Below are 16,399 nucleotides of genomic sequence, written 5' to 3'. Positions count from 1 at the left end.
TCTGTTGGCATTCTTGCAGGAAGCACCACATGGAAGTTTGTGAAGACTAGTAAATAAAAGTACACTCCTAACTGGATGTTAACTGGCTGACTGCCATATACAAAATGTTCGAAAAGGTCGGTGTGCAGTCAGGCTCTGTGCATTTTTCTGGTCAAAAAGAAAAGGTTATAAAATTAATTTCTAGCCAATAAAAAGTTTTCATGCCTAAAATCATAAGATGGAGAGTAACATTTTTTTTAGGCTACAGGTGGATATAAAAACCCGAGCTTTTTTGTGTGTGAACCGAAAAATGAAGAAAGAAAAAAAACTCAAAAACACAGGAATTAGTAGAAAGAAAAATCTGCCCTTGCTATAAAATCCCAATACACTCTTATCGAAGTTACTTCCAAAAATTGGAAGGAAGATAGCATCTGGAATAAGTATGAGATTTATAAACATTTCTCTTTAATTCCTTTCTTTTCTTTCTTTCATTTCCACAATAAACATTTCAATTTGAACATTCTTGTATTATTTGGATCCATCGGACTACTGTTCTCATCTTGAGTGTGAAAATAACACTCAAAATGAGAACAGTAGTCTGATGAATCCAAATAATACGAATAACCAATCCTTATCTCAAAAATTCACAAACGTTGACCATTCTCCTTCAAAACTTATACTTTGTTATACATCAAGTTCACCTAAAACGTTGAATGCATTTGTCTGTTTTGCCTTTATCTACACGGAGATTTGTACCATTACACACGTTGACACACCAAGACCCAACATGTTGTAGCAGAATACGTCACAAGGAACATAGGACAAGTAATAACTCAACTCCTTTTTTGTTTTTAACAATTACATTTGTTTTTGGGTACTTTGCCGAATAAAACGTGATCATGCTCCTTCTGTCTGACCTCTGTCCTCTTGAACATCGTTTCGAACTTTGTTTCAAACATCGTTTTGAACTTTGTTTCGAATATGTTCTCTCTCCTTTTATGGCCCTTTTCCTTACCCTGACGTCATTTCACACATGGCTTGGCATTTGCATATGCGTGACGCTCTGTTACAAGTTGACCGATTGTATGTTTTAATATTAAATTAAATGAAAGAAATGAAAGATGCCATAGATTGTCCACATCCTTTAGTGAATGAGGCAGGATAAAACTGATTGGATTCGAACTTGGCACATCCAGGTTGTCAATCACATTAAATAATTTTTGTTTTTTTATTCTTGTTCATCGCAAACAAGGCATATTGCTGCTTGAATATAAATAACTACTATTTAGAACCATGTCTACATGGGAATATGTAAGGAGATGAGCAAGGTGTCTGTTCACATCACATTTAAACTTCTGCATGTTTGTACAGTCAGGGAAGCAGGTAACAGGAAGGGAATTCCAAAGTGTAGCAGTCTTAGGGAAAAAACTATTAGAGTATAAGGCTTTCTGCCATCTAGATACTTCTACAGTGAAGAGGTGGGATTTTGCTGCTAAATGGGTTTGCAGGAGTGGGTACATCAACTACAATGAGTTCATTAGAGTACATTCCATTAAAGTATGTGTAAAATAAGCAAAACAATGTGACAGTGTGGCGATGGGACAGAGGTTGAAGCTGCTTTATAGTGCGGGAGTTATTAAATTGGAAACTCTTTTTTTTTAACTCTAAGAAGGAGCGACTAGTGTTGGATGCACCAGCCTGGATGTGGTAAAAATATTTCATACATGGTCGAATGGTAGCTTTGTAAAGATACAGGCTACCCTCAAGTGTGAGTAATTTTCTAGCATGTTAGTAGGAGCCCACCTTTTTTGCACCAGCCTTGGCAGTGTCCTCAATGTATTTATTCCAGTTGATATTGTCTACGAATATTAAGCCGAGGAGTTTGAACGATGAGCTCTCAGATAGAGTGTTATTAGTCATGGCTATCAGTGATTGAGGGGGCTTCTTGTAATTGTTAAAGGAAAACAGTTTCGTCTTAGTAGCATTAAATATTACTATCCATTTTCGGCCCTATTCCACTATGGACAGGAGGTCGTTTTCTAAGGTGTCTGCCATTGTGTTAGATATCTGCGCATCCGTTTTTTCCTCATATTTATTAGTGCATTAAATTTAAACAACTGAAGGTATATTAAGTAAAAAAGCGCATAGAGTAAATGTGGTATTATGGTGATTACTGACGTGAAAGTGATGATCAAATGATAAAAAGAAAAAATTTAAAAGTTTAAAAAATTAATTAATGTAAAGCCTTATGACCTCCTTCGCCCCAAAAGGGGTCATTTTAGGATTGGGTATTAATATAGGTGTCAATGGTTAACGCTACAAGTATGGAATACCGACTTTGCCATAATAAACAAAAACTCTGGGGTAAATTATCTGCTTAAGAATAACATATATGGTAGCTTTCTACAATCTTGACAGACTATTGATACCCACTGAAGAGTACCTGTGCATGGAATTTTTGTGGTAAGAGTTGCGCAATCTCCAACCATACCTCATCTAAGTCAGCATTGTTAAATATCAGTGGCAAGTGAAGGTTCAGGATGACTGGAAACAATGCCGAGATTAGCGGAGAACACATACAGTACCTAGAATTCCTGAATGGTCACCCATCTGGTACTAGCCAGGCTCAATGTTGCTTAACTTTGGTGATCTGATGTGTATGTGTGTGAGTGTGTGTGCATTTGACCGCAAAGGATAGAGCAATTTTTGTAGTAAATCTTAAGTGAGATAGCTCAATGCATAGCAGAGCAAAATTAAAGTAAAAAGTAAAAGCAAAAACAACAACCTAAAATTTAGCCAGATCTTGTAAATTTATTTCAACCAAATTGGGCCTTTTCAAATGAGTAAGCTGTTAGAGGTCTGTTGCCCGACTGAGAAATGAAGACAACACGCACCGTTTTGTATTTATTATAAGGGAAAGGAACAAAGGGAGAAATTGCGGGTATGGAAAGAGAGTAAGGATGAAAAAAACTCATTACACACACCAAAAAATCATTGGATTATCATAAATTTATAATGGGATTTAGCTAAATTTTTGGCTTGTTTTGTTCTTCTTTTAGCTTATATATAATAAAACTGATAAAAACACCAATAAATTTTTAAAAAGTGAAACACTTTATATCTGCTCATTTTTAATGTTTTAACCCATTCTGGAGAGCAGGATATCGGTTCTGTTATGATCTTCAAAAGTTTATCTAGTTATATATATATATGTGTGTGTGTGTGTGCATTTGGATAGCATGTTTTCATTCAGGAGAAAGTTTATCAAATAACATTATTTTAGTAAAAAATGAATAAATAAATAAATAAAACTATTCATGTTATTTACTAACATTTGCCTGAACATATATAATATTATAAACGTAAATATTATCTTTATATTAGAACCTAACGAGATAATAAAAAGCAAGCTCAATATTAATAAATTGAGCAATTTAAAAAACAAGAAAATCGATAATAATATATATATATATATATATATATATATATATATATATATATATATATATATATATATATATATATATATATAGTGTTATAATGAAATAATTCCAGGAGAAAGAAAGAAAAAGAATCGGGCCCCTGGTTTTTGACGGTCGGCGCCCGATTCTTTTTCTTTCTTTATTTCAGTATCAAAAATGTAATTGTCTAGTTTAGATGCTTGAAAATACCATAAGGTTGAAATAAATTATTGCATCGACAATTATGTAATTTCCGTGTTATATTTTTATTTTATATATATATATATATATATATATATATATATATATATATATATATATATATATAAAGCTGGATGTGTGTGTGTGTGTGTCTGGTCACGAATAGGCTTCTATATGGTTGACTATTTTAAAAAACTGATTACATGCAATGATAGAAGATGCATCGAGACACAGGAATGGGTATGTTTGATCTGGCAGAACGGTGGTTCATTAAAATTGTGGGGTCTGCGTTCGTGCCTGGTCCACAAAGTATGGAAATAAAAATTTAAAAATTAAAAAAAAAACGTTTACAAGTGTTTTTGACATAGATGTACATAAGAATACTTTGATAAGTATGTTTTAACTTAAATAGGGATGGTATAATAAAATTGTGGGGTCTGCATTCACGCCTGGCCTCCGTAGAATGGAAATAAGCACAAACTTTAATAAAGACTTTTCATATCTATCTGCGTAAGTATACTTTGATAATTATGTTTCAGTTTGGAGAAATATGGTATAATAAAATTATGGGGTGTTCGTTCGCACCTGATCTCCATAGTATGTAAATATGTCACAAAGTTTAACAAGGTTTTTTAATATAGATCCACAGAATATTGTGATAAGTGTTTCAGTGTGAACAGGTATGATATAATAAATTATGGGGTTTATCTATTTTATTTTTACTTTCATCATATTTTGCTTTGGTTTTGATACTCCCAAATTCAACCCAAATTTATAACCCTTCTTTTTCATAACCTATCATAGTTTCATAAATCAGAGTCCATTTTCTGTAGGCTGTTTTTGAACCCAGTCAATGACGGGTACTTTTGCTAGTATATATATATATATATATATATATATATATATATATATATATATATATATATATACACTAGCAGTTCAGTCCGGCTTCATTCGGGCCCTATGTACTGTTCATAACTTTATGTGCATATATATATATATATATATATATATATATATATATATATATATATATATTAAAAAGTTTGACATGTCCAGGTAACCTACATCTAAATTTTCAAGTGTTTAAACACAAAATTGGTGGAGGAGTTTGGTAGAGTTTGCACAGGTCAACTCTTTCAACTTGCTTGCTGCATGTCTGAATACACTTTATGTAAAATTTAAATGTTTAGACCCAAAATTGGCTGAATAGTTTGCTAGAGACCGCAAAGGTTAAACCTTTTTTTAACTTTGACCCCAATTTTGACCCCCTTAACATTTATTGTTTTGGGCTCAAATCAAATTAAAATGTTTGATCTATGTCCAAGTAACCTACATCCAAAATTTCAAGTGCTTAGACCCAAAATTGGCAGAGGAGTTTGGTAGAGTTTTCAAAGGTCAAACCGTTGAACTTTGACCCCTTGACAGTTAAATTTCTGGCGGAAATCCGATTAAAAAGATTTTCCCAAATCTTAATACCTCTTATGTTCAATACCGAGTCTGTAGACAGAAAATTGACAGAGTAGTTTGGTAGGGAAATGTACACACACACACACACGCAATTTCACTTTTATAAATATAAGTTATGAGATGCATCAAACTCCAGTATGCAATCCTCTATCTGTATAAGAACTAGGTTCACCCTAAAATGGAGTACTGTTGCCACATCTGGGTAGGTGGGCAGGTGAGCAGGAGCTCCTTGGCATGTCCTATCCTGTCTTGATAGAGTTCAAAACCGCCTTCAAAATCTAGTAGGTAATGCCCTGTTCTCTTCCTTGCAACCTATTTCCCACATAAAAGACCTCGCAAGCCTGTCTCTGCTCTATAGCTATTTTCATGGCAAGTGCTCAACTGATCTCCAATCTATGGTCCCTCCTTGCCAAACTTTCACAAAAAACACAACTAGCTACAACCACTATATATGATTTCCCCCACTCTCATCTGTGCCTAAATCTAAACACAGATTCCATGGACAAAGCATCAGAACTGCCGCCTGTGGAACACTTCCACTGGTCTGCTTCATGGTTGAATACAACATAGTAGCCTTCAAATCCAATGTAAACAAGTTCTTGTTGAGCCGTCTCCATAAATAATCGAAGTCTATGCAATTTACACTTTACACCATTAACAATTACACTACCACCTTACACTCATTAACTCTTATCCTCGAGTGGCCTTTGAGCCTTGATAAGATTAAAAAAAAAAGAAAAAATAAACTGCTTAGCATAGGCTCCAATGACACACATTAACAAACTGATCTGGGCGATTCTCCCCTGAGAGGACAATGGCAGGTACTCAGCCCATGTGTTACAATGGTGGATCCTCATATGTTGAAATTTCTGAGTTGGGAAAAAAGGCAGATCATACCAAGTATTAAATCCTTACTTCAATTATTATGATAAATCTTAATAGTTTTGAGTATAGACAGTGCTAGAAGATATTTTTGAGCCAGTAACGTCTCTGATTGGCCTCCACTTGGGTGTGGGAAGCAGGGTCGAGTCATTGCATTAAATCTTCCAAGCACTGTACCCAGTTTAGATTGGCCACTTGAAATGTGGACAGACTTAACAAGTGGTGTAGTGAACTGGTTGAAATTGTAACAAGAAGGAGGGTTGGCCTATGTAGTATTCGAGAACACAGATGAGCTGGTGGATTAATGCCAAATTAAACATGGCTCCCAACAGGCAAAAACTCCTGCTACAAATTCTACTGGCATAGGAACAAGTATGAGCAAGGTGTTGCTGATGTGCAGCTGATCGAGTGTTGGGTGGAAAAGTTCTTGAAGTGTTTCTGACAAAATTTGTAGTAAAACCGAAACATGATTTAGACAAACATCAAAAAGCAAATGACTCGAATAAGTTACCTTTTTTCTTTATGGGTTTCCTTTAGATTTACTCTTCTTGTCACTTCTTCACAGGTATGTCTTAACTCAAATCGTTTCAAACCCCAAAAATATAAGTCTGTGTCAAAATAGTAAGCTAATGTGAACTTAGAAACTTATATAAAAGAAACAACCAAAAAACCTACAAAAGTCAGTTATCAGTAGCAACCTTTATAAGCACAATTTTCACAATTCCTGCCACCAAAACTCTCATCTTGAACTGTTGGTGCTATAACTATGAGGTTTGTGATGCTGAGGAAATACCTACTCATTGGCGACATGCTGCTTAAGAAAGTCTCTGAATTGATAACTTATTTTTCTGAAAATCAACGAACACAGATAGATTATATGTTACATTTCTGAATTTTTTAATTATTCGTATTATTTGAAGAACAGTTTTCATCTTAAGTGTCATTTTCACAATATTTTCGTCGATATAAGATCTGACATTCTTCAGGTGTGTCTTGTCGAACTCTGGAAATTTTCTGACGAATTCGGAAATCTTCCAGAAATTCAAATGGAACCATTTTGATTAATTCATTGTGGTAACATGCTCTCATTCTGTCAGCCATGAGTTGGTAGAAGTCTTAAGTAATTTTCAATTGTATTAGTTCACTCACACTGAGGATTAAGCCCTCAACCTTCAAAAGAAGATGACTTACTACTGAATTTTTCCAAGTACACTAACCACGCCACTATGGGTCCTTGCGGACAATTCTAGTATGAATTTTAGGAATTTAAACCTATTTTATTTCTTGATGTAAATATCACTATTTATTACTTTCGTATAAATAATTGAATTCATTCAAAAGTATCGCAAACAAAACCAAATTAATAACATCTACATAAAACGCGATACATCCAGCAGTCACACAAGATAGACCAGGGGTAGAGGCTTAGGGTTCTAACTATGGGATCCCGATTTCGAATCTTGCTAGATTCAGCCACTCTGATGAGTTGTGGACGACAAAACATATGTCAGTAGATAATTATATTTTAAACAACATTTATGCCGCTCTCCATTCGGAGGGGGGGGGTACCAAATTGGTAAAAGGAAAAATTATTCCCAACTTGCATTTAAGTAAATGCACTTTCGTATAAATAATTGAATTCATTCAAAAGTATCGCAAACAAAAACAAATGAATAACATCTACATAAAACGTGATACATCCAGAAGTTGCACCAGATAGCCAGAAAGAGGATTAGGCTTCTAACCATAGGGTCCCGATTTCGTCTCTCACTAGATTCAGTAATTATGATGAGTTGTAGATGACAAAACATGTGTCAGCGGATAATCATATTTTAAGCTATTTATTACTACATATTATTACTATACATACGGTAAATGTGACTATCGGAATACCCTGGCCAAATCACTGCAAAAAAAATTGCCTGCGTCCATCAAACTTAAACACCGAACCAGAACTCAAAAACAAAATTAAACGAAATTTATTTTTATTATTACCTGAAAAAGATATATTTCCTCTGTTATTATTTTAGTAAGAAATAATTGCTATTTCGTTATCTTTCTTACTAAAATGAAATAAATGAAAGTAAATATCTTTTCTGTAATAGGCTAACCACCATAAAAAATCACTTTGGTTCAAATTCTGTAGAAGTTATCAACATTTTAAAATGCTTGACAAGTATTGCTTGTTGAGGTGGAATTTAACAATACTTGTCATTTTCGACCGATTTTCTTTTCATTCTAACTCAATAAACTTGACACTACTTTTGTTGATTTAAATTTTCTAAAAAATAAATACAGAATAAAAAAAAACATTTCATGAGAAAAAGGAAAATACATTTCAAAAAATAAATATATTCAATGTAAGTCATCTATTTATATAAAATAAAATCTTTACAGAAGTGTATAAGTGCATATCTTAGCTAAAAGTCAGAAACTACACTAGATACAATTACAAAAAAAATGTATGAGATTCAGTGTGAACTCGGCCTAGTTAGGAGAATATAGTAAACAATATGCAAAATAAAATAATATTCATTCTTTTGTGACCACGATGGACCAAAATTCAGAAACTGAGCACCCCTTTTCAAATCTCTAAATATTGAATTTTTCTTTGAAGATCCAAGGGGATGAAAAGTTCCAAGTGAAGTAGTGTCAAGTCTAGTGAGTTAGAACAAAAAGAAAAATCGTCCGAAAATGTAATTTTCTACCAGTATTGTCAAATTCCACCTCAATAAGCAATATTTGTCAAGCATTTTAAAATGTTGATAACTTCTACAGAATTTGAACCAAAGTGATTTTTTGATGGCCTATTATGAAAAAGATATTTAATTTCGTTTTATTTCATTTTAGTAAAAAAGATAACAAAATAATAATTTGTTCTTACTAAAATAATAACGGGGTAAAATAGGTACGCATGGAAAAAAATAAAAGAATTAACAATTTTATCTCATTTTAGTAAGAAAGATAACTAAACACAATGGAACAATATCATAGGAATCGTTGGTAGTGTAAATTTGGTAAATTAGATTACTTAAGGGGAACGGATCATGTTGGACTTGAAGACAACCATATTGTAATCAGCTAAAAAGCAGGAAAATGGAAGACAGTTCCATAGGTATGAAGTTCTAAGAAAGAAGCTTTGTTCATGGAATCTACATTTAGGTTTAGGCACAGATAAAGAGTGGGGGAAATTATTGATAGTATTTTCAGCTAGAGTGTTTCTCATGAAAGGTTGGCGAGAGGGGGGGGGTACCATATATTGGAGCTCAGATGAGCACTTGCCATGAAAACAGGCTCACAACGTATCTTCTGTGAGAAAGAGGTTGCAGGGAAGAGAAAAGTGTATCCTCCATTAAGCTACGAAATCTATTTTGAACTCAAGGGAGAATAAGCTCTTTGTAGCAGTTCCTGCTCAGATGTGGCAGCAATACTCCATCCTTGGACATACCTGGCTCTTATCTAGGTAGAGAATTGCATCAGCAGGTAGATATCTACTGGATAGATAGAAGGATCCCACCATTTTTCTAGCGACCTTGGCAACAGATTTGATGTACCTTAAGGTACCTTAAGGTACCTCCCCCTCACGTGTCTGCAGAGTTTGTTCACAGGTTCACCCACAAGATGAAAATAGCAAAGCTGCTAATCCGTCTGGCATTGTCATCGAGATACAAGGTGCCTTCAATAAGTTTCCAGACTTTTTTGTACAGGCATTTAAAATTGTTGTAAACGCTTGTAAATTCAGTATTTTGTTGCTATACATCTTATGAGATGACTGGTCAATTTTTATGATTTCAGGTTCAAATGAACAGCTAAAACAGGAATTGGAATACACCCTACTAAAGCCTGATTGCCACATATGGTGAATTTTAAAAATGCAATCTGGATATGAGGACACTATGAAGAATGATATGCAATAAAATTCTGTTTTAAACTTGAAAAACAATGCCACAGAAACGTATAGAATGCTTCAGACTGTTTTTGGCCCACCTTGCATTAATTGGGCATCAGTTTTTGAGTGGTATAAGAGATTCAAGGAATGCAGGGAGTCTGTTAGGGACAATGAGAGGTGTGGGAAGAGTAACAAAGTCAGAACACCAGAGTTGATTGGCCATATAAAATTTCATGGATAAGGACCATTGTGTGCCTTTCGAGACAATAAATGCACAGTTTGATGTCAGTGTGGGAACTGCACACACAATTATTTGCAAGGAACTGAAGATGCGGAAGATTTGCGCAAAGTTTGCCCCAAGGGTGCTCAGAGAAGATCAGAAAGAAAGCCATCGTGACAGCAGGGAGATGGTTGAGCTCATTAAGATCTTGCACTCCAGACTTTGCTCCTTGTGACTTTTGGTTATTCCCTAGGCTCCAGAAAAACCTTAGAAGCTGTTGTTATGACATAATTGAGATGATAAAAGAGGTTGTGACAATGGTCATTGACACACTCACACAAGAAGGCTTCCAGAAATTGTTGGAACGGTACAAGTGCATTGCAGCCAGAGGAAATTACATCACAAGGAACTAGAATTTCATGTGTGTACTTATCAATAGAAGTGCCCATACGAAAAAAATCTTGAAACTTATTAAAGGCACCTCGTAGCTGTTGAAAAAGAAGGAATTGAGTTGGTGAAGTAGTTAGATGAGACAGCTTTTCATGAGAGCAAGATCTCAGAGGATTGGAAGCTGAACTAAATCCTCAACCTCTGCAAGGACTAGAGGAAGGCTTTCAACCGCTGCAGCTTACTGACAAGGTAATGAACTGTTCTTGTATATCTTCAATGCACACATCTGTGGGATAGTAAACATCAATGAAATTAAGTTCCATTTTGTGTCAGGCGGAAGCACCTTAGATGCCATTTTCATTGCAAACCAACTGCAGGAAAAGTACATCGCTTCTGTTTCGCACTCCCATATTTTTATTTTCATCAAAATCTTTGAACTCACCCATTTTTCAATCAAATCGATTGATTGCCTTCTCTAGTTGGGAACCCATCATGGTGCACTAGGAGGAAATTTCACGTCTCCCTGCAATGACTTAATCCACAATACATTGTAGTCTACATTGCACTGTAGAGAACCTATTGTTGATTTTATAAAATTATTTTTATATATAACGGTTTGAATGCAAAAATCAAGTCTCATGATTCAATTGTGCTCTAAACAGGAGCATTAAATTCGAATGTGCCCCTGTTACATAAAAGAACCTACTGTTGATTTTATATACCAGACCCTTCTGCTTGTGTGGTAATAAAACTTCTCCAATGCATTTGTGATGTTAAGCTTTATGAAAGTGTTAATTTTGGTCAAAACCGCCTGTTCCTTCTTTGATTTAATTTTTTTGATTTGTCATTCCATTAAAGAACCTGTCTAAGAACACTGTCAGATATATAAAGTATATTTGTGTGAACTTTCATAAAAATTAGCCGAGCCGTTTTTGAGTCTATAGGGAACTCTCTCTTTCACACACATAGTTCCTTTTATATAATAGAAGATATATATATATATATATATATATATATATATATATATATTATACGTTTTGATAGTGAAAGGTATATAATTCTAATGCATATATTCAATAAAGTTATTTTTTTAAACTGACACACTTATTTAAGCTCGATAAAAATAGATTTGCACGTTCAGAGCGCATATATCGTTAGTAAACAATTCCAATAACACAATTTATATTTATATAACATTCCTATTATTTTATTGTTTGTATGGTACGTCTTACGCGTGTTTCGTTGAATGGTATTGACCAAACACTTCATCAGAGACCCAAATGAATATATATATATATATATATATATATATATATATATATATATATATATACACACACACACACACGCTCTCTCACACCTGAATTTACATATATAAATCATTCACTGTAATCTTTTTAGCTACCCCCTCGTCTTCATGGTCTTTTGATCACTCGCTCACGAGAGAGAGGGAAGGAAAGGAAAGGGGAGGGAAAACAAGTGGAGGTAATCGCTGAGAAACTCCATTCGAGCTTCTATTTTATCTTATTTTTATTACCTTTAATATTGTTTTACCTTGAGAAAATAAGGAGGGAGGGCCGTTTTTTTTTTTTTTTTTTTTCCCTACATCTCTTGAAGTGAAAATAAATATAAAACAGTCGATCGTAGATCGTTCTTCTTCGTCGTCTTCACTTGTCAGCAGTGAATGGATTTGTTTGTTCTATTTTTTTTATTATTATTTTTATTCTTATTATCCATCTTCTTCTTCTCCTCCCGACGAAGAAGAAGGAGTTGTCACTCGTTTCTTCTCTCTGACATGTCTCCTTCTTCTTGCTCCATAATAACCGTGTGTTGCCAGTGGTGGTAATCCTAGTACCTGGGTTCGCATATGGACACCCGTTTGGCCCGAACAAGAACTGAATACCTTAAATTATTACCGTACGCACCATGGAGCGCAAGAAGGTAAGCTTCGTTTTTGGTCGGAGGGGTTGGGGGACGACGACTGACATTCTTGAAATATTAATGAATGAAACGGAAGAAAAGGGAAAAGAAAGGAGAGCGGTTTTGTCGAAAAGTCTTCATTCATTTCTAATGGGCGGACCGACCGAGCATAACCTTATATATATATATTGGTCACTGGACACTGCACTAGTGCACTAGTTGTCCAACCTGCAGAGGGTGTTTATTTCGAAAGCCATTCTTAACATGGGGAGGTTGGGGGGTGTTTGTTCCGAAAGGTATTTTCTTATTTTCAATCTCCCCATGTTAAGAACGGCTTTCGGAATACACACCTTTTGCAGGTTGGACAACCAGTGCATGGAACCCTCCCCCTTTTTTACTTAAACAAATTTTAGGCATTTAAAAAAAACAAAAAAAAAAACATCTCTCCTTTTTTTCTTTAGGAAATTACAGCTCGTCAATTTTTTAACTTTAAAAAAAATTCTTCGTCTAAGATAAAAGTACATTAAACCATTAAAAAAGGGTGTAATTCCACTCTTCGTTTCTGTAATACGCTTTCAGCGTCCTAAATTCTGTCTTCCAAAGACGTCATTCTGTTGCGATTATTCAATGGTTGTGTTGGCTTTGCAGCGTCCTAAATTCTCTTATGAAAAATACCCTCACTATATAATGACAATTATTCGATTTAATACATGTTAAAATTACACTGCAAATTAAGATCTAATTTAATAACGCTTTTTTTTTTCTAAAAACAATAAAATAGGGGAATTAGTATTTTACTAACTTTTAAGAAAAAAAAAAAACACTGAATAATGAGAAAATATTTGCTTCTGAAGTAAGATACAAGGACGATAGGTTAAAATGTAAAACTTTGTGTGTAAATAATTAATAACAGACAAAATACTAAGTTCTCCCTCTTAATAATGCAATCGATATTTAAGCCAATCTTTAAATATTTTTACTTTGTAAATTACATCTTAAATTACAATGTAATTTTAAGACTACAAATCGAATGACGTCTTTTGAAAAGAGAATTTGGGACGTTGAAAACGTACACGAACTACACCCCAATTATTTGGCAAAAAAAAAAAAAAAAAAAAAGTACGAGAATGCTAACTTTTAATTAAAGCACTTGGATAGTTGCCAAAAATTTGGATTTTAATTTATCTCCAGACTTATTGATTATACCAAATTAAATATGATGTTTTGGGAGTTGACCCAATTACAAGTTTTTTATTAGTGCAAAATTTTCACTGGAAATTAAAGACATAAAAAGCACGCGAAAAAGTTAGTTTATCTAGAATTTATTAAAAAACACAAATCTTTGCTAAGTATTTACAAGAATTTAAAAACATTTTTCACTGTAATTATTAAAAATAAATGCTTTTAAATATTTTATGATTTATATAATAGAAAGATACTAGACCAGAAAAAAAGATTGAGTGAAATGTCTACAAATTATGTCAATAATAAAGATATTATTTATAACATTGGAATGGAAAATAGCTAGTAGCTACTTCTCGGTTCGGTTGCAGTGCGTTTTCATATGTAAAAAAAAAAAAAAAAAAATTACGCTTTAGATTAAAAAAAAAAAAAAAAAAATGAAATCTTAAGTTATTTTTAGGTCTGGTTTGGAATGCCATAAACAGAAAAACTCGACATGACCAGTGCCCAGTGGACAGTGCAGTTAGTTTTTTTCTTTTTAAACCATATATCACTCGAATGTTTTCGTCTAACCTCCTGATCGACGATCTAAAAAGCAGATTTTTCAGCTTGATTCACGCCTGTTAACGATCGATTTTAAATCGAGTACTTGTACAGAATTTGAACCGAACTATTTAAAAAAAATAAATAAAAACAAAACAAAAATACAATTCAATTGTAATTCACCTAACCCAAGTTTTTAGGTTTAGTTCGGCAATAGTGTTTGATTCGGTTTAAATTCTAGAGAAGCACCTTGGATTCCTTTACAGCTGACTTTCTTATACCTATATATATATATATATATATATATATATATATATATATATATATACACACACACAACATTAGGGGTAGTGCAAAACACAGTATTATAAACCCTGCTCTCTTAGATTGGTTGACCTTACTTTTTTCAGTAAAAAAAAAAAAAAAAAATCATGGTGCTTGTGTAGATGAACCCCCATTGACTGCGAATATTAGCTCTGTAAAATCAGGTAACAAGTTACGACAGCAGCCGAAAGGTAACCATGCAAAATGAAACACGGATTACTAGAATTAAAAATAGAAAACAAAGATATTTTTATATATTATATTTGTTGGAATCCTTTGAAATGAGGCTTCATAAGCTGTGTATTCACTCTTTTGCAGATTTGGTAGTTGTTTTACCGCGTTTCGGCCAACTCCTCTTTTTGGAATATGCCATTTTCGTTCCGTAAAGGATACATACATAAAGATGTTTTTGTTTGTTTTTAATTCGGTTGAATTCTAAATATGAGCCTTTCCTTAATGATCTGAAGAAGGCCAGAGGATGAATTGGCCGAAACAATAACTATGAAGATGAGGATAACAGTCCGCAAAAGAATGAAACAAAAATATTCTTACTGATAGATTGGCACCATTGATTTTCTTTTTTGTTTTGTAATTAGTTCTTTTGTGTTATTCAAAAAAAATAAATAAATAAAATGGGGTGCTTATTTAGAATTACACTTGAAATAACAAAAATACAGAGATCTTTGACGTACGTATTCGAATTTAACTTGAAAAAAAAAAAAATAGCACGGTTCGTAAACTGCAAAAGTATCAATAAACTAAAAAAAAAAAAAAAAAAAAGTAGCAATTTACTAAAATAAACGTAATGCAACAATTGAAAATAAGTTTTTTTTTTCTTTTTCTCTCATTTTCCATCTCAGGAATCCGTGTTTTATCTAACTTTACCCTCATAGGAAGACCTTTAATTAGAAAGCTGAAATGATTGGACGTGTATGGTATGAAAATGATTCTTATTCAGAATTCAACCTAATTTAAATAAAACAAAACAAACAAAAACAAAAACAAAAAAAAAACTACAGATTTTATTTATTTTTTATTATGTACGTACCCATCATGAAACGAAAATGCCATTTTCCAAAAATCACGTAAATTGATCAAGTAGTTTTATTTTTATAAAGAAAAGCATTTTTCAACGATTAAAAGCGATTATTGCAAAATTGTTAGCATTACAAGTGAGATCTCGCAAATTTGAATTATTGTAGACTTATCTGGCCCCGCTTTTATTTTATTTTTTTTTGTAAGATAGGGTAACAAGACATTGCCTTTTTGCTTCCTTTTAAATTTGATAAATTTACGTAATTTTTGGAATATGCCATTTTCGTTCAGTTGCGGATGCGTCCCATACCATATAGATTTTTTGTTTTTAATTCGGTTGTATTCTAAATAAGACCCGTTTTTAAACGTACAAAAGAAACCGCCTCTCTTTGTACGAGTTGCAGACAATTTGCAACCATTTTACAATCATTTTCTTTTCTCTATAAGAGCATAAGAATGGCCAACTTAAGTTCTTCTGCACCTAAAACTGTCTTTACCATTCCCCCTCTCCCCTCTCTCTCTCTCTCTCTGCTTTAACTGATAATTACATTGCATATGCAACTAAAGCAGACAAAATCTGTTGTATAGAACAATAAATAGCAGGGTTTTTGTAGATTTTAGCCCCCCCCCACTTGTCAGGTGGGGAGGATCTCTCCTCTACTCAAGTTTCTCTCTAATCAGTTGCGTTTTTTTTTTTTTTTCATCTTCTACTTGGTTCTTTCATATGCATTACTGCATGCTCTGCTCTCTCTCCTCATTTTCAGAATAGTGGCACATCTCGTGAAACGCTTTCTCCTTACTCTACAAGCGCAAAAAATAGCCGGTAAATTTGGAGATTAACACCCCCAGCCCCCCCCCCCTCCCAAAAAGATTTTACCTTTTTAGGCGATTACATGTGAATAT

General features: G+C 33.6%; 1 protein-coding gene across 18 annotated transcripts in view; it reads left to right on the top strand.

Moving 5' to 3' along the window:
• Nucleotides 1-16,399, top strand: part of LOC145260523 (MAP/microtubule affinity-regulating kinase 3-like) — a 416,290-nt gene that overhangs the window by 12,391 nt on the left and 387,500 nt on the right. For 17 of the 18 annotated variants that reach the window (XM_080118713.1, XM_080118712.1, XM_080118708.1 and 14 more), the window contains exon 1: nucleotides 12,034-12,433. The exons of the other annotated variant lie outside the window; for it this stretch is intronic. In XM_080118713.1, the coding sequence (XP_079974839.1) occupies nucleotides 12,419-12,433 (15 nt within the window). In that variant the 5' untranslated portion in view covers nucleotides 12,034-12,418. Of the gene's footprint in view, nucleotides 1-12,033; nucleotides 12,434-16,399 lie in introns of those variants that run through there. 18 annotated transcript variants of the gene reach the window in all.

Source organism: Euprymna scolopes, chromosome 36 (assembly GCF_053919585.1).
Source record: "Euprymna scolopes isolate OS-2025 chromosome 36, ASM5391958v1, whole genome shotgun sequence".
NCBI lineage: Eukaryota > Metazoa > Mollusca > Cephalopoda > Sepiida > Sepiolidae > Euprymna > Euprymna scolopes.
Note: the sequence above shows the minus strand (reverse complement) of the source record. Positions and strands in the feature narration are given on the sequence as shown.